The sequence below is a fragment of the Erythrolamprus reginae genome, chromosome 7, assembly GCF_031021105.1.
Source record: "Erythrolamprus reginae isolate rEryReg1 chromosome 7, rEryReg1.hap1, whole genome shotgun sequence".
Classification (NCBI taxonomy): domain Eukaryota; kingdom Metazoa; phylum Chordata; class Lepidosauria; order Squamata; family Dipsadidae; genus Erythrolamprus; species Erythrolamprus reginae.
The window spans coordinates 32,720,309-32,746,824 of record NC_091956.1 but is presented as its reverse complement, the minus strand read 5'-3'; the positions used below and the strand labels follow the sequence as shown (position 1 = coordinate 32,746,824).

At 37.3% G+C, this 26,516-nt stretch overlaps 1 protein-coding gene across 6 annotated transcripts in view; it reads left to right on the top strand.

The window, feature by feature from the left end:
- RAPGEF2 (Rap guanine nucleotide exchange factor 2) overlaps nt 1–26,516 on the top strand; it is a 245,238-nt gene that overhangs the window by 162,195 nt on the left and 56,527 nt on the right. For all 6 annotated transcript variants that reach the window (XM_070757287.1, XM_070757283.1, XM_070757284.1 and 3 more), the window contains 3 exons: nt 13,682–13,813; nt 23,361–23,538; nt 26,309–26,445. In XM_070757287.1, the coding sequence (XP_070613388.1) occupies nt 13,682–13,813; nt 23,361–23,538; nt 26,309–26,445 (447 nt within the window). The remainder of the gene's footprint in view (nt 1–13,681; nt 13,814–23,360; nt 23,539–26,308; nt 26,446–26,516) is intronic.

Below are 26,516 nucleotides of genomic sequence, written 5' to 3'. Positions count from 1 at the left end.
TCCGCAACAGAGTAACAAAGCAAATAAATTCAAGATGCTAGTGCCATATATGTCTTGGACTTTTAACTTTGTGGGATCATCCCCTCCAGGTAGAATCTGTCTACTTATACAGTCTACCAGAAGATAATGATTTGAATTATATTAGTATCAGCTCTTTCAATTTAGAATTTTTTGCCCTCTAAAGTTAAGTCAGCACTTGCTCTTTTGTCGTTTATTAAAAAAGCAATCCTTTTCCATAGGAGATTCAATAATAGAGATTTTTACAGGAACAGATTTTGTTTTAAGGTTTTAATACTGAATTAATGTATGCATTTTTAAAATGTGTGGATATTGTAAGCTGTCTAGATTCATTCAAATGGGTAAGATAAAAATATTTGCAGTGAGTAATCTATTTGGAAACTAAATTATTTTATGATTAAGATTTTATGCTTTTAAAGATTATTGCAATGGATAAAACTAGTTATTTGGCTATTATCTTACTAGAATTGCTATTAAACAATTATTAAAAGTTTAGGAAATTATTTATTTATATAAACATTGTGCTTACGATATTGTTTTAATTTTAATGGTTGGCCATTATCATTAGATATTATGTTATGTTGTGCTATGTTATGTTGTTACGATAGTGAAAGATCTATTTCTCAGACAGAAGCCTGGAAAAGCACCAGGCCCAGACAAGATAACTCCTTCTTGCTTAAAAGTCTGTGCTGACCAATTGGCCCCCATCTTCACCCAAATCTTCAACAAATCACTAGAGTTGTGCTATGTTCCTTCCTGCTTCAAACGCTTGACTATCATCCCAGTGCCAAAGAAGCCCTCCATCAAGGAACTGAATGACTACAGACCAGTTGCTCTAACATCTGTAGTTATGAAAACCTTTGAAAGGCTAGTGATGTTCCATTTGAAAGCCATCACGGATCCACTGTTAGACCCCCTGCAATTTGCATACCGAGCAAATAGATCAACAGATGATGCTGTTAATATGGCTCTACACTACATCCTTCAACATCTTGAATCTCCAATGACCTACGCCAGGGTCCTCTTTGTGGACTTCAGTTCAGCATTCAATACCATCGTACCGGACATTCTCTTAACCAAACTAAATCAGCTAGCGGTACCTGAACACACTTGTAAGTGGATCACAAGCTTCCTAACAGACAGGAAGCAGCAGGTGAAGCTAGGAAAAATCACATCAGATATATGTACAATTAGCACAGGTGCCCCCCAAGGCTGTGTACTCTCACCACTTCTCTTCTCTCTATACACTAATGACTGCATCTCATACGATCCATCTGTTAAACTACTGAAGTTTGCAGATGATACAACAGTAATCGGACTCATTCGAGACAATGATGAATCCGCATACAGACGGGAAGTTGAACAACTATCCTTGTGGTGTGACCAGAACAATCTAGAACTGAACACACTCAAAACCGTAGAAATGGTGGTAGACTTTAAGAGAAACCCTTCCACCCTTCCACCTCTCACAATACTAGACAACACAGTATCAACAGTAGAGACCTTCAAATTTCTAGGTTCTATCATATCTCAAGACCTAAAATTGTCACCTAACATCAAAAACATCATCAAAAAAGCACAACAAAGAATGTTCTTTCTGCGCCAGCTCAGGAAGCTCAAACTGCTGATTCAGTTCTACAGAGGAATCATTGAGTCTGTCATCTGCACCTCTATAACTGTCTGGTTTGGTGCTGCAACCCAACAGGACCGAGACAGACTTCAGAGGATAATCAGAATTGCAGAAAAAACAATTGCTGCCAATCTGCCTTCCATTGAGGACCTGTATACTGCACGAGTCAAAAAGAGGGCGGGTAAAATATTTACTGACCCCTCGCATCCTGGACACAAATTGTTTCAACTCCTACCCTCAAAACGTCGCTACAGAGTACTGCACACCAAGACAACTAGACACAAGAACAGTTTTTTCCCGAATGCCATCACTCTACTAAACAAATAATTCCCTCAAAACTGTCAGACTTTCTACTAAATCTGCACTTCTATTCTACTAGTTTTTCTCATCATTCCTATCACCCATTTCCTCCCATGTTGACTGTATGACTGTAACTTGTTGCGTATATCCTAAGTTTTTTATTAATATTGCTTCTTCATTGCTTATTTGACCCCTATGACAATCATTAAGTGTTGTATCACATGATTCTTGACAAATGTATATTTTATTTTATGTACGTTGAGAGCATATGCACCAAGACAAATTCCTTGTGTGTCCAATCACACTTGTCCAATAAAAATTCTATTCTATTCTATTCTATTCTATATGATATGATATTCGTTATCGGTTATGGTTGATGAACTTTAGCCAAGTATGCTGGTTGGGAGAGCCCAGGAGGCATTGCCTTTCTACCATAGCACTGTGGAACATGCTCTATCCAGAATAGGATAGTTGTGACCCTGCTAACATTTTGTAAGGCTCTAAAGTTCTGGTTAAGTGTGGGAAGGGTCCTGTCTCTTGGCTAACAGTAACTGTTGGTTGTAGTATTTTCCTTAGCTGAAAGTATTTTATTTTTTATATTTACAAGTATTGGGAACTGTTTTTAATTTATTTTTAAAATGTTCATTATGCAGAGTCACTTACAGTTTTTACAAGTTGGAAAAAAACCTCACTGTATTGATTAACTCCTAAATCAAAAATTGTCTTTATTTCTGTAACTAGTGATTGAAATTATAAAGTAGTATATGCGATTGTATGTAAAAACACCTCTTCCTCTCCTTGGAGAATTGTTAAAGTGTCATATTTATTGGTGATTCTGGGACCTGTATTCTCAATATACATTTCTGAAGGCCATTAGATTAATATAAATTATACAGAAACTAACCATTTATTTAAAGTAGCATTCCAATATAAAATGCATTAATTGGATTTTATCCTATGTTGGGAATGTCTGTCTTTCATATTTATAAATAAAACTAGGTCATTGTTCCATAATCAGGTGTATTAACTCTCACCCTTTTAATTTATCGAATCAGACAATTAAAATTTTACCTCGGTGGGTCAAGTTCACTTAGCGACTACTTTGCTTAAGAACAGAGCTGCCAATCCCCAATTGTGATTGCTCAATGAAGACTATCTCTACAAATTGTGTCAAAAGGTATAAGGGTTTTAAAAAAAAAAATTGTAGCTCATTTCCATCAGATATATGGAATGCCTAGATTGATGTAGGATTTAATTTGGGGCAGAAATAGAAAGAAAGGAGGGCAGTAGAGATTGGTTATGCTGACACCGGTACATGTAGGACAGATTAGAATTACTTTACCAATTGTAAGGTGTTAAAACACATTATCAAGCCTTTTTGAGATTGCCTATAAGTAAGTTCAGTAATAGGTAGTTCAGTGGTGCTCTTGCTTTTTCAATATGGCTTGAGTTCTGCCATAAATTATTCTTGTTCTGATGTTACATTTTCATTGTTTTGAGTTCTAATGCCAAACTGTACATTAATCCTTCTGCGCAAAACTGGTCCCTGTTATATGTTTATATTGATTATACCTTTATATTTGTATTGCAGATAATGGCATATATCATAATAGAGGAAAACCATGAAAGCACTTTAATCGTGCACATATTCTTATTGGAACCTGTAATGGTATTGTTGATGTAGATATAATGGCAAAGTAGACTTTCTTAGACAATTAGATGTCTTGTAAGATCTGGTTCCCATATTAAGGTTATATGGTCCGGTTCCCATGTTAATTTCATTGTCCTGTTGTTTATTGTTGCTTGTGAGAATTTGATTAAGAATTAGCAGTTTGGGCCTGCCACCAAGTGCTTATAAAACTACAGTTTCATTATCCATTGTGTGGTTTATTAACAATAAATTAGAGTGGTTTATGCTGTAGACAACATGCTAAAATGGTTTTTTGTAATATCCAGAGTGTGCAGGTAATGTTTGGAAGTAACTTAGACATATGTGTCCCTAATTGAACTATGAAAAGCAGGAGGTGGCTCAGTACAATCAGATTTACAAAATTATGTTGTTATAGGTAATCTCATTAAAAGTAGTTTTAGCTTTCTTGTAGAGTTGGTTTCTTGGTCTGGAGTATCTGGTGAAGCTAACACAAGGCATGCTGTTTTAGCAGTAGTGGTTATGACTTAAATTTTATGGACAGTCCTTAATTCATGACCACAATGGAACTGGAACTTACATCACTAAGCAATGCAATCATTAAGTGAGCCACATCTGATTTTACAACCTTTTTTGCCATTGTGGTTAAGTAAATTGCTAAGAAAATCACATAATCATTATGTGAATCGATTGCATCCCAGAATCATTAAATTCTTTGTAAATAAATGCTGGTTGCCAAGCACCCAAATTTCAATCTATGTAACCATGGGAATGTTCTAGTGGTCAGAAGTGCAAGGACCAGTCACAAATCACTTTTTTCAGCTTCATATTTTTGAACAGTCAAATGATCATAAGTTGAGGACTTTGTGGAAGATATATAAGGTCTGATCAATAAGGTAGTGAACGCTGATATTTCAGTTGTGATAGTTCCAGTGCTTGAAACAATATGAGTGAGTGGCTAGTTTCAATATTTGAAGAAGTAAATGCCAAGATGGAGGACAGGCAGCACTGGCTCTAAAGAGCTCCTCCAAAAGTAAATAGGCTTTCTTTTTAACTCATTTATATTTTTAATTCATTTTTAAATTTTTAACTCTATTTTACATTTAAACATTTAAACAAAATATTTTATACTTTTAACTTATTTTAACTTTTTTAAATTTTTAAATTCTATATCGGGTGGAATGTTTTTTAAGCAGTTTTCAGCAGGATTTATAGATCTCAAGGCAGCCTTTGATTCAGTTACTAGGACTAAATTATGGGAGAAGCTGGAAGCTGCCTCCATTGACCAAAGGCTTCTTCATTTACTACGGGCCCTACATACCAAAACGTCCCTCAAGGTGAGATGTAATACATAAGGGTCCCTCTCAAAGCCAGTTAAAACTGAAAGAGGGGTTAAACAGCATCTTGCTTTTCAACTTTTATATAATACTAATACTAATAATATTTATTAGATTTGTATGCCGCCCCTCTCTGTAGACTCGGGGCGGCTCACAACAACAATAAAACAATTCAAGACAAATCTAGTAATTTAAAACATTTTTTAAAAAAACCCGTTATTAAAGCAGACATACACACAAACATACCATACATGAATTGTATAGGCCTGGGGAGATGTCTCAGTTCCCCCATGCCTGACGGCAGAAGTGGGGTTTGAGTGTACGAAAGGCAAGGAGGGTGGGGGCAGTTCTAATCTCAGGGGGGAGCTGGTTCCAGAGGGTCGGGCCACCACAGAGAAGGCTCTTCCCCTGGGACCCACCAAAAGACATTGTTTAGTCGACGGGACCCAGAGAAGTCCAACTCTGTGGGACCTAATTGGTTGCTGGCATTCATGCGGCAAAAGGCGGTCTCGTAGATATTCTGGTCCGATGCTATGAAGGGCTTTATAGGTTATAACCAACACTTTGAATTGTGACCAGAAATTGATCGGCAACCAATGCAGACTGCGGAGTATTGTGTAACATGGGCATACCTTGGGAAGCCCATGACTGCTATCGCAGCTGCATTCTGCACGATCTGAAGTTTCTGAACACTTTTCAAAGGTAGCCCCACGTAGAGAGCATTACAGTAGTCAAATCTCGAGGTGATGAGGGCATGAGTGACTGTGAGTAGTGAGTCCCGGTCCAGATAGGGCCGCAACTGGTGCACCAGGCGAACCTGGGCAAACATCCCCCTCGCCACAGCTGAAAGATGTTTCTCTAATGTGAGCTGTGGATTGAGGAGGATGCCCAAGATGTGGACCCTCTCTGAGGGGGTCAATAATTCCCCCCCCAGGGTTATGGACGGACAGGTGGAATTGTCCTTGGGAGGCAGAACCCACAGCCACTTGGTCTTATCCGGGTTGAGTTTGAGTCTGTTGACACCCATCCAGACCCCAACAGTCTCCAGGCACCAGCACATCACTTCCACTGCTTCATTGACTGGACATGGGGTGGAGATGTACAACTGAGTATCATCTGCGTACTGATGATACCTCACCCCATGCCTCTGGATGATCTCACCCAGCGGTTTCATGTAGATATTGAATAGCAGGGGGAGAGGACCGACCCCTGAGGCACCCCACAAGGGGGTAACCTTGAGGTCGACCTCTAACCACCCACTAACACCGACTGCGACTGACCGGAGAGGTAGGAGGAGAACCACTGAAGAAAAGTGCCTTCCACTCCGAACCCCTCGAGCCGGCGCAGAAGGATACCATGGGTGATAGTATCGAAAGCCGCTGAGAGGTCAAGAAGCACCAGGACAGAGGATAAACCCCTGTCCCGGGCCCGCCAGAGATCATCCATCAACGTGACCAAAGCAGTTTCCGTGCTGTAGCCGGGCCTGAATCCTGACTGTTGAGGGCTTAGATAATCGGCTTCTTCCAAGGACCGTTGGAGTTGGAGCGCCACCACCTTCTCAACAACCTTCTCCATAAAGGGAAGGTTGGAGACTGGCCAATAGTTGTTAAGAATGGCTGGGTCCAGGGAAGGCTTCTTGAGGGGGCGCACAAGTGCCTCCTTATAGGGATCCAGAAAGGACCCCCTCCCCAAGCATTGACAATATCCTGGACCCCGCTCCGTGTCACCTCCCTGCTGGTGGAGACCAGCCAGGAAGGACATGGATCCAGTAAGCAGGTGGCAGAACTCACAGCTCCAATGACCTTGTCCACTTCATCAGGTGTCACCAGATCAAACTCTTCCCAGACAGGTGGATAAGTACGGACCCCAATCACCTCGACTGACTCGTTGTCAGTTGACTCTGTCATCCAATTGGAATTGAGGTCCACCCGGATCCGAGCGATTTTATCAGCGAAATAAATGATATGGCAAATGGTTGATTAAATCAAATCATCCCCCCCCCAAAAAAGGTGACCAGAACATTTTGCTCTATGCAGATGATGCTGTGATCCTCTACAGCAGTGTTTCCCAACCTTTTTTGAGCCGCGGCACATTATTCATATTTTCAAAATCCTGGGGAACACTGAAAGGGGGGGGGGGCGCTAAAGAAAAGTTTGGACAAAAAAACCCTCTCTCTTCCTCCCTTTCGCTCTATTTCTCCCTCTCTCTCTTTTCCTTCCTTCCCTTCTTTCTCTCTCTCCATCCCTCTTTCTTTCTTTCTTCCTCTCTTTTTTGCTCTCTTTCTCTCTCCCTCCTTCCCTTCCTCTATGTCTTTCTCTCTCCCTTGCTCTCTCTCTCTCTGTCTCTCTTGCTATCTCTTTCTTGCTTTTTTCTCTCTCTCTTGCTCTCTCTCTCTCTTTCACTGTCTTGCTATATGTCTCTTTCTTTCTCTTTGCCTCTCTTGCTATCTCTCTTTCTTTCTCTCTCTTTCTCTCTCTCTGTCTCTCTTGCTATGTCTCTCTTTCTCTTTCTCTCTCTCTCTGTGCCTCTCTTGCTAAGTCTCTCTTTTTCTCTTGCTATGTCTCTCTTTCTTTTCTCTCTCTCTGCCTCTCTTGCTATGTCTCTCTTTCTCTCTCTCTTTCTCTATCTCTCTTTCTCTGCCTCTCTTGCTGTCTCTCTTTCTTGCTCTGTCTCTCTTTCTCTGCCTCTCTTGCTATGTCTCTCTTTCTCTCTCTCTCAGCCTCTCTTATATGTCTCTCTTTCTTTCTCTCTCTCTCTCAGCTGACTGCAAGCGGGAGCCCTGACGGCGGCAGCTGGACGTGGTGCTGGACGCCGTATATGCCAGGCACGCAGTGCCAGCATGTACGACGTCCAGCAGCACGTCCAACCGCCACCGTCAGGGCTCCCGCTTGCAGTCAGCTGAGAGAGAGAGAGAGAGCGCTCCCTCTCGCCGCCGCCATCTCCCCGCGACTGCCTGCGGCCGCTGCGGCCACCCCCCCCGCTCCCATCGGACACTTGCCGTCGACGCCAGAGAAGCTCCAGCTGGGCGGGGCGCTGCCGGTACTTCCGTCCTGGGGCTCCCGCTCGCAGCTGTCCCCCACCTCCTGCTCGATGCCGTGGTTTTCGGCGCTCTCCTGCTGGGCCCCAAAGAAGGAAGGCGGGAAAAAGGTGCGAAGAATGGAGCTCTCCTTCTTCCTGCCTTCCTTCTTTGGGGCCCAGCAGGAGAGCGCCGAAAACCGCGGCATCGAGCAGGAGGCGGGGGACAGCTGCGAGCGGGAGCCCCAGGACGGAAGTACCGGCAGCGCCCCATCCAGCTGAAGCTTGGCGGCACACCTGGCCATGTCTCGCGGCACACTAGTGTGCCGCGGCACACCGGTTGGAAAACGCTGCTCTACAGGACGCCAGTAGGCTTTAAAAGAGCCTTGCGAGCCCTTCTTCAGTACTGTAATAACAATAACCTGAGTATAAATTATGGAAAAACAAAGATCATGGCCTTTGCAAAAAGGCCAAAAACATACTCATGGTATCTTGATGGGCACAAAATAGAGCAGGTAACCACCTTCAAATACCTGGGGGTGATCTTTCAGGCCAATGGCTCAAGGAAAGCACATGGAGAATATGCAGCTGCCTTGGGCCAAAGATCAGCGAGCTCCATTCTCAATTTTTTCTGCACAAAGGGAGGTTATTATGTTCCTGCTGCTATTAAGCTTTTTATGGCCAAGTTGCTAACTTGGCTTCTTTATGGGTCCTTGCTTGGACCGCCAGCTTCAGCTTTACACTTTACACCACTAGAATTAGTTCAATCCAAATTTATTAGAGCAATTCTCTAGATGCCACATTGCGTTTCAAACACACTTCTATGCCTGGAGACTGGATTGATAAAAGTCGAAGCAAGAATCTGTATAGCGTCTCTAAATATGTGGTTAAAGCTTAATTTTTTTCCGCAAGGTCTTGCTCCATTAATCAGTCACGATGAATTTTCCTCCTCATGGATTAAAGCCATCGAGTTCAATCTTCACAAATTAGGCTTCTCCCCGGCTTCAATACTTGAGATGAACTATGATCTAGCAAAACAAATCTTGCGAAAAAGGGTGGAGGACATTGAAAGGCAGGAGGACTTAAATAAAGCTCCGCTGTTTCTGGCCCCAAATGTCACTAGATATGTTGTGGCTCCTGCCAGATATCTTAGACAACTGGAACCAGCAAACCACCGAAAAGCATTTGGTCTTATACGGTGCCATGCGCTTCCATCCGTCGTTTTGTATGGCAAGTACAAAAGAATACCATTCACTGAAAGATTTTGCCCTTGTGGCTCAGGAGAGGTGGAGACTGAGGGACACATGCTCCTGAGATGCTCTTTTTATACAGACATTAGGGGAAAAATATTTTGCCACTAATTGCAAGGTATCCTAGCCACTCAGACACTACCTATCTCCAATGGGTGCTTAAAGATGAACAGGCCATAATTACAGTACAGGTGGCCAGATTCTGCGCAGCAGCAGTGGGGATTCGTCGCAAATGTGTGCCTTCATCATAGCGAGATATGTACATCTTTTGTATATTTACAATTGGTCAATTTTGGTTGATCAGCCAAAAGTCATGAATTTTGTTAGTCATTTGTCTCCAGATGTCCAAGAACCTCAACACCTAGCATGTCTTTGTTGACTTGGGTGACGACCAACTTTGGATGGTCAATGAACTGTTGTAAGTCAAGGACTACACTTATCACCCAAGAATCTGCTACTAGGATCAAAGAGATACTAAAATGTCTAGATTCTAAGAATCTGAAATGGATGTTCTGTTTTTCTGTTTTTTAAAATTATTATTATTATTATTATTATTATATTGATGGTCTTTGACTGTAATAAAGGTCTACTTATTATTATTAAATGTTGTATTTTTCGGAGTATAAGACGCACCTAGATTTTAGAGGTGGAAAACAAGAGGAAAAGTATTTTGAACCAAATGATGTAGTAATATAATAATTAATAAAATACCAGTATAGCAGAATATGTTTTACAAACATGTACACTTTTTACAAACTTCAAACTTGACAGCTTTAAGACTTGTGGACTTCCAACTCCCAGAAATCCTCCTCCAGTCATGCTAGCTCAGGAATAGGAGTTGAAGTCCATAAGTATTAAACTGGCTGAGTTTGAATACCCTTGCACTCCTAATCCCTAACCTTGGGGTCTTCAAACTTGACAGCTTTAAGACTAGTAGACTTCAACTCCCAGAATTCCTCTACCAGTCATGCTAGATGGGATAATTAGAAGGCAAAAACAGTCTCACTTTTTGTGAAAAATGGGCCATTTTCCACCCATTTTTTCACAAAAATTGAATGGGCAAAGAGTCTGGGGAGCCTGCAGATAGCTCTTTGGTATTGGGGAATGGCAAAAATGCCCCCATTTTTGTGAAAAAGGGCCTTCCCACAATCCTCAGGAATGCTGTGGAGGCTCCCAAGACTGTTTCCCCACCCCATTTTTGCCAAAGAATGGGTGAAAAATGGCCCACTTTTCACAAAAGCAGGCATTTTTGTCATTCCCCATCACTGAAGAGCTCTCTGCAGGTGGTGATGGTAGTGGGGGCTTCGAGACAGCAAAAAAAGGGCTGCGGTGTATTCGGTGTATAAGACGCACCAACATTTCCACCCTCTTCATTTGGGGGGAGGGAGGTGCATCCTATACTCTAAAAAATATGGTAGATGATACCTAGTTGGGTTACTGGGATGTTTACATATAGTGAAGTTAGTTCAGCATAGAAAATTAGAAACAGATTGAAGAAGACTAAAAGTTTATGGAGATTCTCAGTCACCCAGGTCATAGTTGCCCCAAATATGCTTTTTCAAGAGGCAAATGGACTTTCTTGTTTTTCTTTTTTTGTTTCTTATCCAATAAGTTTCTTTACCAATGAGTAGATGGTGGGGAATGGAAGGATTTATATTCTTTACAGACACTTGTATTCTTTTAGAGAGTCGTCAAGGACACTTGATGGGTCCTCAGGGTTACCTGAGTAGTGTCCTCAGGGTTACCTGAGTAGTGTCCTCAGGGTTACCTGAGTAGTGCAAATGGTTGTATAGCCTTCTTGGAACTGCTGAAAGGATTGTGTTGTTAGCTGTGCTTTCTGCAGGATGTTTTCTATCTATAGAAACATAGAAACATAGAAGATTGACAGCAGAAAAAGACCTCATGGTTCATCTAGTCTGCCCTTATATTATTTCCTATATTTTATCTTAGGATGGATATATGTTTATCCCAGGCATGTTTAAATTCAGTTACTGTGGATTTACCAACCACATCTGCTGGAAGTTTGTTCCCAGTATCTACTACTCTTTCAGTAAAATAATATTTTCTCATGTTGCTTTTGATCTTTCCCCCAACTAACCTCAGATTGTGTCCCCTTGTTCTTGTGTTCACTTTCCTATTAAAAACACTTCCCTCCTGAACCTTATATAATCCTTTAACATATTTAAATGTTTCGATCATGTCCCCCCTTTTCCTTCTGTCCTCCAGACTATACAGATTGAGTTCATTAAGTCTCTCCTGATACGTTTGATGCTTAAGACCTTCCACCATTTTGTAGCCCATCTTTGGACCTGTTCAATTTTATCAACATCTTTTTGTAGATGAGGTCTCCAGAACTGAACACAGTATTCCAAATGTGGTCTCACCAGCACTCCATATAGCAGGATCACAATCTTCCTGTTCCTGCTTGTTATACCTCGAGCTATGCAATGAAGCATCCTACTTGCTTTTCCTACCACCCGACCACACTGTTCACCCATTTTGAGACTGTCAGAAATCACTACCCCTAAATCCTTCTCTTCTGAAGTTTTTGCTAACACAGAACTGCCAATACAATACTTAGATTGAGGATTCCTTTTCCCCAAGTGCATTATTTTACATTTAGAAACATTAAACTGCAGTTTCCATTGCTTTGACCATTTAGCTAGTAAAGCTAAATCATTTGCCATATTACAGGCGCCTCCAGGAATATCAACCCTATTGCACACTTTAGAGTCATCGGCAAATAGGCAAACCTTCCCTACCAAACCTACCCCTATGTCACTCACAAACATATTAAAAAGAATAGGACCCAGAACAGACCCTTGTGGCACACCGCTTATAACCATTCTCTCAGAATACTCGCCATTAACAACAACTCTCTGATGTCTACGCTTCAGCCAGCTGCAAATCCACTGAACTATCCAGGGATTAAGTCCAATCTTCACTAACTTATCTATCAGTTCTTTATGTGGAAGCATATCATAGGCAATATCCACGGCACCACCTACATCCAACACCTTTGTGACATAGTCAAAGAAATCAATGAGATTAGTCTGACATGATTTGCCTTCAGCAAAGCCATGCTGATTTGGATCCAATAAGTTATTGTTTTTAGGTGCTGATTTATCCTACTTTTGAGTACAGTCTCCATTATTTTAACTACAACTGATGTCAAGCTAACTGGACTCTAGTTACTAGCTTCTTCTCTATATTTATATTCCTTGGGACACAGCTGGTCATTTGCATTCTTTTAGAGAGTCATTGACTATAATACTCTAAATTTACTGTACAAAACTGAAAATGTACAAAACTGAATAGAATGGTATGGAAAGGATGGTATAAGTTTAGGGTTAGGGTTTGTTAGATGATTAAATGCAGATCAAAGACAAAAAGTATAAGAGAATAACTGTTAATATCAATATCTTTGGTTCAACTGGAAAATACTTGTGTTCTTGTTTGAAAATGTCCTTCACCTGTTTGAAGACTTCATATTGGGAACAGTTTAGTTGAGCTGAGCTATGTCTTGCTCTGTATACTGTTGTTCAATAATTGTGGTCCAGTCATTTCCCCCGCGCTTGGTTCAGTTTCAAAATAAAATTGGTTAGAGAAACAAATTGAGGGAAGGGAAGAAACACTTTATTGTGTGTAAAAGAGATGATCAGAGCTGTTGGTACTTTTAGAAATTATAAGTAGCTGAGGTTTTCAGAAATTAGAAAAAATGTGCATCAGAATTCTCAATAAATTTGCACATACTTGGTACGAATAAATTTTTAGCCATAAAATTTTAGAAAAAAATTATTGTTATTGAATACATAAGATTCATTCTTGCCATTAGAGCTTAAAAATATCACATGTTATACCAGTTTTTAACACACTTCTTTCCAAAATAAGGATTAGATAATTTGTAAATCATGTACTCTTTTTTTAACAACAAATTTTTTTTAATCTCATACTAATGTGTGAGGAACACATGAAAAGTATTGCCAAGTCTAAAATCTAAATCTAAAAAGAACTTAGGTTAGCAGAATTTAGATGTAACAAAAAACAAAATGTTCCTGCTAATATCTCAGGTAGCAGTTAAATTCTATTTTCTGGATTTTTAAAAGAAATTTTGATAAATTGTATCAATTTATATTTTTTTATAATGATGTTAAACAATGTAAATTGACTGAATGTTAATTTGACTATAATTCATATTTAACATATAGCTTTTCCCTGATAAACTGAGGGTTACTGAGGGTTATAATGACTTTCTGTAGTCACTAGGCATCAGAAAAGATGGATTCCAGTAACTGAAATATTGTTTCTAGTTCTGTACAAATCATTTATATTTATATTTTAATATTTCTCAATCTTCTTAAACCATGAATATGCTTAATAATTTATTCATATCTTAGAAAAACATGATTGTGAAGTTTTACAAATGTTATGAAATCTTTGCCATTATACAAAATCTAAAGTTATTTTTCTCTTCTGTCCACAGCTACCTGCAGATTTTACAAAACTGCACCTTACTGACAGTCTCCACCCACAGGTGACCCACGTTTCATCTAGTCATTCAGGATGTAGCATCACTAGTGACTCTGGCAGTAGCAGTCTATCTGATATCTATCAGGTATGCTACAACTCTTTTTAAAATCTCGTTCCCAGTTAAATCTTTACAATTGAATATCCTTGCTATATTACTTTGCAAATCTAAGCAGAATTGTGAAATTAACAGTGATTTAAGTTGATGACAAACAACCGACTTTCTAAGTAATAACAACTGGTATTGAAAACTCTTGTAAGGTGTAATTCAGCAGCATGTCATAAAGTAGAAGTTATCTTCTTACAGAAATGCTTATGTATCTATCAATTTTTAAGTTATTTGAACATGCATTAGAATTTTGAAGTTGAAAATAGAACAATTTGATTCATATTTAGTTAAAATTATCAGAAAGCATATTGTGGCTAAATAACACTTTGCAGCATGCAGTAGTTACTTTGTCATATATATTTCTATTTGCTTTTGGTAAAATAATTTGTTTGCTTTGATTAATTAATAATGATCAAAAAGTCTAAAGTATGTATCATAGAAATATTTTATAAGTTTTTGTGTTACTTACCATATAACTAAGCAAGTTGAAACTAAGTTTATGGTTTTTATGGAGAACCTATTCAATATAAAATAGTAACCAGAAGTAATTTCAATATTTATAAATGATACATTTGGAAGCTCGTTTCCCAATGTAAGAATACTGAGAATGTGAACATGTGACTATAGATAGTTCTTGATTTATGACCGCAATTGAGCCCAACGTTTCTGTTGCTAAGCTAAGCAAGAAAATTGTTAAGTGAGTTAAGTTCCTTTTTATGAACTTTCTTGCCAGAAGTGTTAGGCAAATCACTGCAGTTGTTAAATTAGTAACACAATTGTTAAGTGAATCTGGCTTCTCCATTTACTTTGCTTGTCAGAAGATTGCAAAAAGGGATCACATGAACCCAGGACATTGCAACCATCATAAATATGAGTCAGTTGACAAGCATCTGAATTTTGATCATATGATGATCAGCAGATCAGATGATCAGCATGGAGATGCTACAGTGATTATTAGTGGGAGAAACGATTATAAGTCACTTTTTGCAGTTTTGTTGAACCACTGAACATTTATTCTCTTTATCAGCAAGGAGGATAAATATTGACTGAAGCTAACTGGCTCTTTCTATCTCATTGTTGTTAGGGAAATACTAGGGTATATGCAAATACATCTCTCCAAACCCAGTTAAGAATATCCTATGATTAGAGCCTATACAACATGTAACCCAACTTCCAGGTCAATTCAGTTTCCACAGTAAAAGACACAGTTTTAGAGTCTGATAATTTGGCCATTCCTTAAATGATTTCAATAAAGGAGACCCCATTTCATCTTTAAGCAATCTTTCACATGAAAGATCCCATGCTGCTAGGAAGGTTCTCATACAAATCAACTGATAATTGCTTCTCTGCAATTTTAACGTAGTATTGTATCAAGGGAAAAGTGTTGTTATCCTTCTATTTGCAGTTATCCAGTTCTTTAAACTATTTTTCATAGGATTTAGTTTTATTCGCATTAATCTTTTTTGGATGTGGGGGTCAGATTAATCAGGTTTTGCTTAAATGTGATGATAAAAACTAAACAAAATTCTTAACATGCAGCCTAATTTGTTGAAGGGAACAAAATTACTTTATGTTTACTATTTTTTATTCACCCAATTTAAGAATTGGTTTAATTATAAACTTGAATTTCATATTACTAACTTACATTCAGCTGACAATTTATTCAAACATCTATATCTTTACAACTGCTGATAGGTTATCAGTTTCCCCCTATCCTATATTTATGGTGATGATGATAAAGTTTTAAACTGAATTTTTAAATTTAGAGTTTGAGAATGCATAACTATTTTTGTCATCTTCAGTATTATCTATCCCTTCCACTTGTATAGTTTCAGATTTGATAAACACCCTCTATCTTTTCATCAAAATCTCCCTCAAGATTGAACCACTGCCAGTAATGACTCCTTGTGGATTTAGTTGTTTAATTAGCTATGAATCCATCTAACGGTAATGGCCTCCAACTCTGTTTTTTCCTATTTTAATCATCAAGCATAGAAACTCTCAGAATCAATGTGCATTGCATTCCAAATATTCTCTGCACTAGCTACTGTAAACGTGATGAACCCCTGATTGTTCTTCTTCTTATATTTAGTATAAACTCAAACCAGCTAGAACTTTTCCTGACATTTGGCTTAGACTGAAAATTTCTGGATATGTTTCTTTGGGAACATTGACCTAGCCCTATTATCATCCAAAACCAGACCCCATAAAAAAGTAGGTGGAGTTGCACTGTATGTAAAGGACCACTATATTGCTACATAAATACTTGAAACAAAAAATGAAAACATCATAGAATACATATGGGTCAATATAAAAGAAAAAAGAATGACGTTGCCATAGGTGTATAGTATAGGCCACCTAACCAAGCAGAAAAAAATAGATGTCCTTTCTGCTAACCAAGTAACAAATATATGTAGGAAACAGATTACAATAGTAATGGGGGACTTCAATTACCCTGACATCAATTGGAAGACTAATTCTACATAGTCAGAAATCAAATAGGTTCCTGATCAACCTAGTTGACAACTTTGTTGTCCAAAGGATAGAGGAGAGAACTGGAAAGAAACTGGTTTTCCATAAATTCTAAATCATCCATATAAAGCTAATGTGAGATTTTATTAGATTTGTTTTCTCCAAAATCACTGAAAGTTGGATCATACAGTGACAAATAATGATGATACGGGTGATCCTGTCTCTTTTAATGTTGACATGTCCATTGTTTTCATTTCTAGCCCCCAATTTATTAATTTCTAATTTCTGATAATTTATATTTTCAGAATTTTTATTTCCATTTTATACTTAGAAGGTGAGAATCATCTTTAGTTTGATTGAAATAGCTGATTTTGCTTAAATTGGATATCCTGTTGTACTTCAACAATAAGAACAACAGAGGACTTCCGGGGTGGGGCCATGGCGGAGCGGAGTTAAGGGAGATGCTGCTCCACGTGATTCTGATTTTTTCCGGCTGGATGCCCTTTTAAAGGAATCGTAAACCCTGGAGGGATGAGCGACAAGAGGGGGAATACCACAAGACAGTGTGTGTGTCTGCAAACCCCATTCCCCTTCGGTAGATCCCGCATAACCAGACGGAAAAGAAGCCGGTGTTGGACACTACGGCCCAAAGACATGGCAGCCATTTAAAAGAGCAGGGGAAGACATTGCGAGGGAGACGGTATAATACCATTGGAATTGAGGAAGACAGCCAGTGAGGAGAAGAAGATAGAACAGAGGTTTTTCTACGAAGGCTCCTGAGAAGATAGTGGCGAGAGGGGCTCCGGATGAGAGGGAGATGGCGGCGCAGTGAGGAGAGAGAATCGGAGCGGAGAACAGAGGGACCAGAAATAGTGAGCTGACGGAAAACTGCAGGCTCATCGGTCCAAAGGAAAGGCAACCAAGATTTATTGCCCCTTTTTCGTGTGCAGCTTTTCTTTCTCTACATCTTAGATACAGACCACTTTGGGAAATAGGTAACTACTAACTTGTAATAGAATACCAAGAAATCAACTTAAATCCCCTTTCTCTTTCTTTTCATTGATTTTCTAACTGGAGAACTTTGCTTGGACACGGACTACCGGAATACGAAGCTAGTACTATTTCCTTCTACTATTTCTATTCCTTTCGTGCTTATCAACGCCACCACAAACGTTGAGGAGATATTAAGAACCTTAACCAACTTCCCCCCTAATTCGGTATAATAATATTAAATACTGTAGAACACGTTAAATTTAAACTTAATACACAAACTTTATCACATAATGTGGATCTGATTTGAAACTACCTGTCAAGATTTGGAATAGAAGACAACTTTAAGGACTTAAAACTGTAATCAGATCTGTGGAACTGTGGAAATGTCAACGTAAAACGTAAAAAACAACTTCCTGACAAAAGGATCATTCTTCCGGAACTGCTAGATTTTTTCCTTCCTTTTTCTTTTTATAATTTGGACGTTTTTTCTCTTTTTCCCTTTTCTTGTTTTTTTTGTTACCATCTCTTTATAGACTATAATAATAATTTTCTATTTTTCCCTATCTTTCCCTATTTTTTCTCCCTTTTTTGACCTAAATATACTATCCAACTTATGATACCTTAACCTATCATTTTACTATCTGAATAGTTTGAATTATCATCAATTATTATCAATTATTAATTGAGCATCAACTGAATACAATCTACACACAATTTAGATATTACTCTAATACTTGTGATAATTAATTATTAATCTTTACCCTATGTGAATAGATAACTGTACTTTATTGTTTATATAAGATAAGTGAATATAGATGATTAATTGATTTAAATATATTAACTGTATCAACCACTTCAATTGATTTAAAGAACTATAAATAATAAGTGATTTAATGAGCATGTTTAAAGGAGTAAGTGATATAAGGGATAAAATGTTTAAATTACATTAACTTTAGCTAAGTATTTCATTAGATTTGATGTAAGGACTTACTTATAATAATTGTTCTAATGACATGACATGTCACAAGTAGCATAATAATTGATATAGGTATATAAATGTATGAATAGTAATTGTAATAGTAATTGATAACTGTAACTTGATATTTTACCACTCTTCTTTATATATTTCCTTCTCCACTGAGACCAATAGATATAGTGACTACAAGATCAAGATTAAATATTGTATGAACTGAAGTGCTGAAAATAGCTAATTTAAATTTGGAATATAACCAATAACATAATAATTATAGAACCACACGGTTATATTCATTAGCATAATTAACAATTCTTTCAATTCTAAACGAATAAACTGATAAGACAAGGGATTCCATTTCGATGGCTAATCCCAGAAGGAGTACTAATTACATGGAAGGATAGGAGAATTAAAATTGATATTTATGAGAAAGCGGACAAATTTATAGAAGAAAATCTAGAGAGAAACAGAGACAGCAGTCTGGAGATTGAATCCCAAAGTCAGGAAGACAGGAACAAAAAAACAGAAAGAAAATCTACCAGTCAAGATCTAAGAGATGAAAGGGAGAGAGTAGTCACGCGAGCAACGGCCAGGAAACAGTAATATGGAAAAACAAGCAAAAATATTTTCGGTTAATATCAATGGATTAAATTCTATAGTTAAAAGGAAACAAATAATCAAGAAACTTCAAAGAGAAAACGTAGACGTAATCTGTCTACAGGAAACCCACATCAAAAAAATCGGAAAAAAAACTACTTGGGAACTCTAAACTTGGCAAATTATTTGTGGCCCTAGCAGAGAACGAAAAAAGAGGTATATTGGTATATGTAAAAGAATGGCTTAACCCCAAACATATATATTCTGATGAGGAAGGTAGAACCTTGATCCTTGAAATCTCAATAGAGCAAAAAAAGATCTCAATAATTGTAATTTACGCAGCAAATATCAATCAAAAGGAATTTTATAAAAAACAATATGAACAAATTAGCATGTCCCAAAATTCAAATATATACCTGTTAGGGGACTTCAATGCCATTGTAGATCTGGAAATTGACTATACATCGGGGGGGGGGGAAGAATAAAATGAATAACAGAAACCGACTACCCCCTGTATTCTTCGACATGGCAGAAGAATACAGACTCAAAGACATTTGGAGGGAAATAAATAAATTTAAAAAGCAATTGATTATTATTCATCACCCCGCCAATTATAGTCCAGGCTAGACATGCTCTGGACCAATAGTGAGACTGAAAATATGATAGAAAAAATTAATCGGAACGAACATTTGGGCGGACCATCACCCAATAATACTATCTATCTATCTATCTATCTATCTATCTATCTATCTATCTATCTATCTATCTATCTAATTGGATTTATATGCCGCCCCTCTCCGAGGACTTGGGGCGGCTCACAGCATGTACAGAAAAACAGGAAACAATAATAACAATCCAATTATACCTTAAAAAACAATTAAAATTCTAATTAAAAACTAACACTTAAAACAATTGAAAAAGGAAACAAGCGCTGGGCTATCTGCCCCGATATAACAAAGGATAAGGAATACATGAATAAAAAACTAACATTCTTCCTACAGGACAATTGGAACAAAGACACTACCTTACAAAATATCTGGGACACTACTAAGGCCTATATTAGGGGCCTAACAATTTCATACACAAGCAGGAAAAATAGAAATAAAAATCAAAAATTACGAGAACAAATTAAAAAACTTGAAATTAAACTACAAAACGATCCACAGAACAATCACATAGGCCAAGAAAAAGATAAGCTTAAACATAAAATCAATTTAATAATACAAGAGGATATAGCTATACAAATAAAAAGAATAAAACAAAACCATTTCGAACAAGCAAAAAAACAGGTAAATGGCTAGCATACAAATTAAAAAGAGAGAAAGAAAACAAATATATTCAACAATTAGAAGATAATAAGGGAGTAACACAATTTACATTAACAGAAGAAGAAAAAGATAGCCTTGGAATTTTACCAGACATACCAGAATGAAGAAATAATGGAAATAGATATACGTAATTACTTAGATAAATGTAACCCAGAGGAGATAACTGAACTAAATAGAGAATTACTACAAAAAAACATAAGCAAGGAGGAATTAGAAATAGCCATCCATAAACAAAAGAATAATAAAACCCCTGTACCAGACGGAATATCGGCAGAATGTTATAAAGAATTAGGAAACATTCTTAACAACTTGATGTTAGAAACATACAATGAAGTTTTAACTCTAGGCAAAATACCAAATTCTTGGACGGACTCTTTGATAACTCTAATTCCCAAAGAAAAAAAGGAAAAGGAAAAAATAGCTAACTATAGACCCATCCCACTACTAAACACTGACTATAAAAGATTTTCTGCCATAATAGCAAACAGACTTAAATCGATCCTAAACAAATGGATACATCCGGATCAGAATGGGTTTCTTCCAGACAGACATATCCATAATAATACTAGAATAATTCTCGACACCCCGAGTGACACCCCGTAAAAGCCATGGCAATAATATTTATGGATGCACAAAAAGCATTCGACAATTTAAATTGAGAATTTTTACTCGAATTGTTAATCAAGATGAAATTTGGACCAAACTTTATTAGAGCAATCGAAACAATATATTCAAAACAAACAGCCAAAATAATAATTAATGGAGACACTACAGATACTTTTCAAATATACAAAGGAGTTTTCCAGGGATGCCCCCTGTCACCCTTACTTTTCATTTTATGTATTGAAACCCTATTAAACCAAATACGCAACAACAAAGAGATAACAGGTCTCAAGTCTCAAGAATTCAAACTACAAGCCTTTACAGACGACATAGCTTTTATTATTGAAAATCTGACACAAGCGGGCATAAAATTAATGGAAGAAATAAACAGATATGGAGCTTTAGCAAGATTAAAAATTAACAAATCCAAAACCAAAATTATGACCAAAAACATGACAACGAAAGACAAAGAACATCTAGCTAGAGAATTAGAATTGGAAATTATTGAAAGAACTAAATACCTAGGAATTAATATATCATCTAAATGCATTACCATAAAACAGGATAACTATTATTTTTTACTAAATAAAACAAAATCACAATTAGAAACCTGGGCCAAACTTCCAATTTCATTGCTGGGAAGAATCGCAACAATAAAAATGTCCATACTACCCAAATTTCTATATTATTTTCAAACGATTCCAATTAAATTAGAAGGAACCTTTTTTAAAAATCCAGAAAAATCAATATCTAAGTTCGTATGGCAAGGCAAAAAAGCAAGAATTAGACTCAAATGGATCCAAGAAAGCCCAAAGCAAGGTGGACTAGGCTTACCCGACTTCAGAATATATTACCAAGCAGCAGTTTTAACATGGGTCAAAGAATGGATACAACTCAAAAATATAAGACTGCTAGCTCTGGAGGGTCATGACATACAGACTGGTTGGCATAGCTTTATCTGGGACAATAAGGCCACTACACATTCCTATTTCAAACAACATTTGATTAGAAGGTCACTATTAGATACTTGGAATATAATTAGGAAACAACACTATACCAAAATACCATTATGGTTCTCAAGTATGGAGGCATTAACCTTCCCAAATACAATAAGCCTAGGGAAAATATTAAAATATTCACAAGTACTAGATAAAGAAACAAACTTGAAACAATTAATACAACTAAAAGAGGAAGGAATCAAAATAGACTGGTGGCCCTATAAACAAATAAAATCCAGATTACGGGTAGACATAGAAAAATATGGAATCCAGAAAAGCGACATACCATTAGACAAAATGTTATTAGGACCAAATAAAGAAACAATTACCAATATATATAAAATACTGCTAGAACATAAAAATCTAGAAGAAATTGTCAAAGGCAATATGATAGCCTGAGCTAAAAATATCGGACATACAATCGACTTAGATCAATGGGAAAAAATGTGGCACGCCAACTATAAAATGACCAGATCCACCTCCTATAAAGAAAATGCAACCAAAATGTTTTATAGGTGGCACATGCCCCCAGCCAGGCTAGCCAAGATGTATGCTAACTTCAAACCCAACTGTTGGAAATGTGGAGAGAAACATGGCTCCTACTTTCATATGTGGTAGACCTGTACACAAGTTAAGGGAATTTGGCACAAACTTCAAAAATGGATAAAAGAAATAATTGATATTAAATTAGAAATGAAACTGGAAATATTTTTGCTTGGTATCATAGAAAAAAAAAATGAAAAAAGAACAGCACCTAATAATAGCAACGAGAATAACCACAGCCCAATTTTGGAAAAATGAATCAATGCCTAATGAACGAAATTTAATTTAAAAAATGCTGGACTGTGCAGAAGCAGACAAACTAACATTGGAGCTAAAAGAGCAAGAAAACTCAAAATACTACCAGATTTGGAAAGATTTCTATATATGGTTGAATAAAAGAACAAATACCAGTAGTGCTGCGTGATAAAGAAATAAGTTAAACCTTTTTTTTCCCACCTACTATATTTATATAAGTTATAGAGTAAGAAATTAAAACCTAGTATTATAAATTATATACTATAGATAAAACCAAGGGTTACAATACCGCAAAAGAATATAAAAGGAGGCTGTCGATGAGTTAGCCATAGGGGGGAGGGGATGTATATTGTATTTTTGTCTTTCTGTATATGAATTATTTGTCTGCATTGTCTATTGTCTATATGTAAATAAAAACTATTTTAAAAAAAAAAAATTAAAAAACCCAATAAGAACAACAACAACAACAACAAAACCTTTCAGGGCTGTAGATATATTTAATAAAATTATCAACATAAATATATTTCAAAAGATAAAAGTGATTTATTGAAATATAATCAGATATCACTGTTGCTTCTGAACTTTCACTGAAGTAAGTTTGCTTCTTAATATTTACAACATGTTGGGATTTTTACTTTAAGACTTTCTTTTGGCAAACATATATCTGAATAAAAAGTAATACATCCAATCCAATAATTTAATGTTTTGTTAGCATCATAGAAAGCCAACAATCCTTGGTTCTAAATTTTATATTATCATTTTAGGCCACAGAAAGTGAAGCTGGTGACATGGACCTGAGTGGATTACCAGAAACAGCAGTAGATTCTGAAGATGATGATGATGAAGAAGATATTGAGAGGGCTTCTGATCCTTTGATGAGCAGAGATATTGTTAGAGACTGTCTAGAAAAAGATCCTATAGACAGGACAGATGATGATATTGGTAAGCTACCATTGACACCAAAAAGAAGGAAAGGAGGATTTAAAAGCTTAAGAACTTTTGATGAGATATTTTCTGTTTCAGAATTTAACTGAAGGAAATTATTTCCACAAATCAAAATAAAATTAACGAAACAAAATTCTAAATGTCTGAAATAGAACATGTTGTGTATATGCATTCAGTGATAAAACCTGTTGACTTTCCTATCCCATTCTCCACTGCACTGCTTGGAGAATCCAAAGGTGGGTTGACTTCAATCCTATTGCCAGACACTGAGTTGCTAGAATTTTCTTGACCACACCTCCTCTGCTTGATTGATTTTAGTATTTTGACTCAATCCAGCTGAGAGAGACATGGAAAATTTTGCTTCAGCAATTCATCACTAAGCAAAGTTCATGTTTGGATTCTTCAAAATAAAAGTCTGAATAGGAGAGCAGGCAGCAGCAGGCTTTCTAACCGTTTCAGCCACCATTTCAAGCTTTATGATGTGTGTGAGTGTGCTGGTCTCCTCGGCAAGTCTGGCATAACTGCCGCCACCCAGAAGTGGATTACAGGCAGCAAATCCGGAGCCAACCCGTTTTTTTCAGGGATCCTCCTTGGGTGCAGGTGCCTACTCCTAGCTTCAAATTGCCACTAGTGAGTGAACTGAGTTCTTGGCTTGCCTGTGCCCCTTACTGACATCTTAGGAATCGAGAGAGGTCAACAGTGGATAGTCTAAAGGTAAAGTTTTGGGGGTTAGGTGATGATACTACAGAGTCAGGTAGTGAGTTCCATGCATCAGCTACTCGGTTACTAAATTCGCATTTCCTGCAGTCGAGTTTGGAGTGGTTTACTTTAAGTTTGTATCTGTTGTGTGCTGGTGTGTTGTTGTGGTTGAAGCTGAAGCAGTTATTGACAGAAAGGATGTTGAAGCAGATGATTTTATGGGCTATGCTTAGGTCATATTTAAGGCAGAATATGTCAGAATATACATTTTTAATCATTTAATATATATCTAATATACATTTTTAAACAATTTAATACATTTTAAAAATATTTTTATATTATTATTATTATTATTATTATTATTATTATTATTATTATTATTATTATTATTATTCTTGTATGCCGCCCCTCTCCGGAGTGGCTCACAACAAGTAATACATGAGATAAAAATCCAATATTAAAAACAATTTTAAAAACCCTTATAAAAAACAGTCATACAATCCAAACAAACCATACATAAAATGGAACAGCTGGGGGAATGTCAGTTTCCTCAGGCCTGGTGACATAGGTGGGTTTTTAGAAGTTTACAAAAGGCAAGGAGGGTGGGGGCAGTCCTAATCTCCGGGGGAGTTAATTCCAGAGGGTGGGGGCCGCCACAGAGAAGGCTCTCCCCCGGGTCCCACCAGACGACATTGTTTTGTCGACGGGACACGGAGAAGGCCAACTCTGTGGGACCTAATTGGTTGCTGGATTCGTGTGGCAGAAGGCGGCCCCGAAGGCAGAATATACATTTTTTCAGCAAGTATAACATAGAAACATAGAAACATAGAAGACTGACAGCAGAAAAAGACCTCATGGTCCATCTAGTCTGTCCTTATACTATTTCCTGTGTTTTATCTTACAATGGATATATGTTTATCCCAGGCATGTTTAAATTCAGTTACTGTGGATTTACCAACCACGTCTGCTGGAAGTTTGTTCCAAGGATCTACTACTCTTTCAGTGAAATAATATTTTCTCACGTTGCTTTTGATCTTTTCCCCAACTAACAATTAATATCAATTAATATAAAATTGATCTGAATGCCACTGAACTAACAATATATATATATATATATATATATATATATATATATATATATATGTATATATATATGTATATATATATCAGTAAATGGGCTCTGTCAACCTAATATATGCCCTAGCCCAGTGATGGCAAACCTTATTTCCCTTGTGTGCCGAAAAAGCGTACAGGCGTGCTATCATGCATGCACGAGTGCCCAGACCCATAATTCAATGCCTAGGGAGGGCAAAAACAGCTTCCTCTGCCCCCCGGAGGCCAGAAACAGCCTGTTTCCCAACTTTTGGTGGGCCCAGGCTTGTGTTTTGCCCTCCCCAGGCTCCAAAGGCTTCCCTGGAACCAGGGGAGGGTAAAACACCCTCTCCCACCCCCCAGAAGCTCCCTGGAAGCCAAAAACACCCTCCAGAGCCCCTGTGCGAGCCAAAAATCAGCTGACTGGCACAAACATGCATGTTGGAGCTGAGCTAGGACAACAGCTTGTGTTCCAGCAGAAAGGGCTCCATGTGACACCTGTGACACCCGTGCCATAGGTTCGCTATCTCTGCCCTAGCTTCTGGCCAATGAATGTGCGGTATGTCTGTAGTTTGAATCTGGAAGAATGGTTTTTAATGTTCTAGCCTTTCTAGAATAGTTTTTTTTAGATTAGCTATTTATATTAATTGGACTAGATATGTTACTGTATATTGTTTTTTATTGATGTGTTGTGAGCCGCCCCGAGTCCACGGAGAGGGGCAGCATACAAATCAAATAAGAAAGAAAGAAAGAAAGAAAGAAAGAAAGAAAGAAAGAAAGAAAGAAAGAAAGAAAGAAAGAAAGAAAGAAAGATGTGTACACCTAGAAACATGCCAGGTATTTGATTCATGAAATCTGTTTTTTCTGAACATGATTCATTTATTTTTTTAAAAAGTTGTGGAATATTTTTTAATCCTCTTTAATACAATTACGTGGCATATAGCTTACATATATTATTGTATATTTTATTTTCTAGAACAACTCTTGGAATTCATGCATCAGTTACCAGCTTTTGCTAACATGACAATGTCAGTGAGAAGAGAACTCTGTGCTGTGATGGTATTTGCAGTTGTAGAAAGAGCAGGAACCATTGTTCTAAATGATGGAGAAGAAGTAAGTAGTATTTGTAGCTTTTTCTCAAAGTGACATTAAATTTATTTCATTTTATTTCATATAATAAAGAC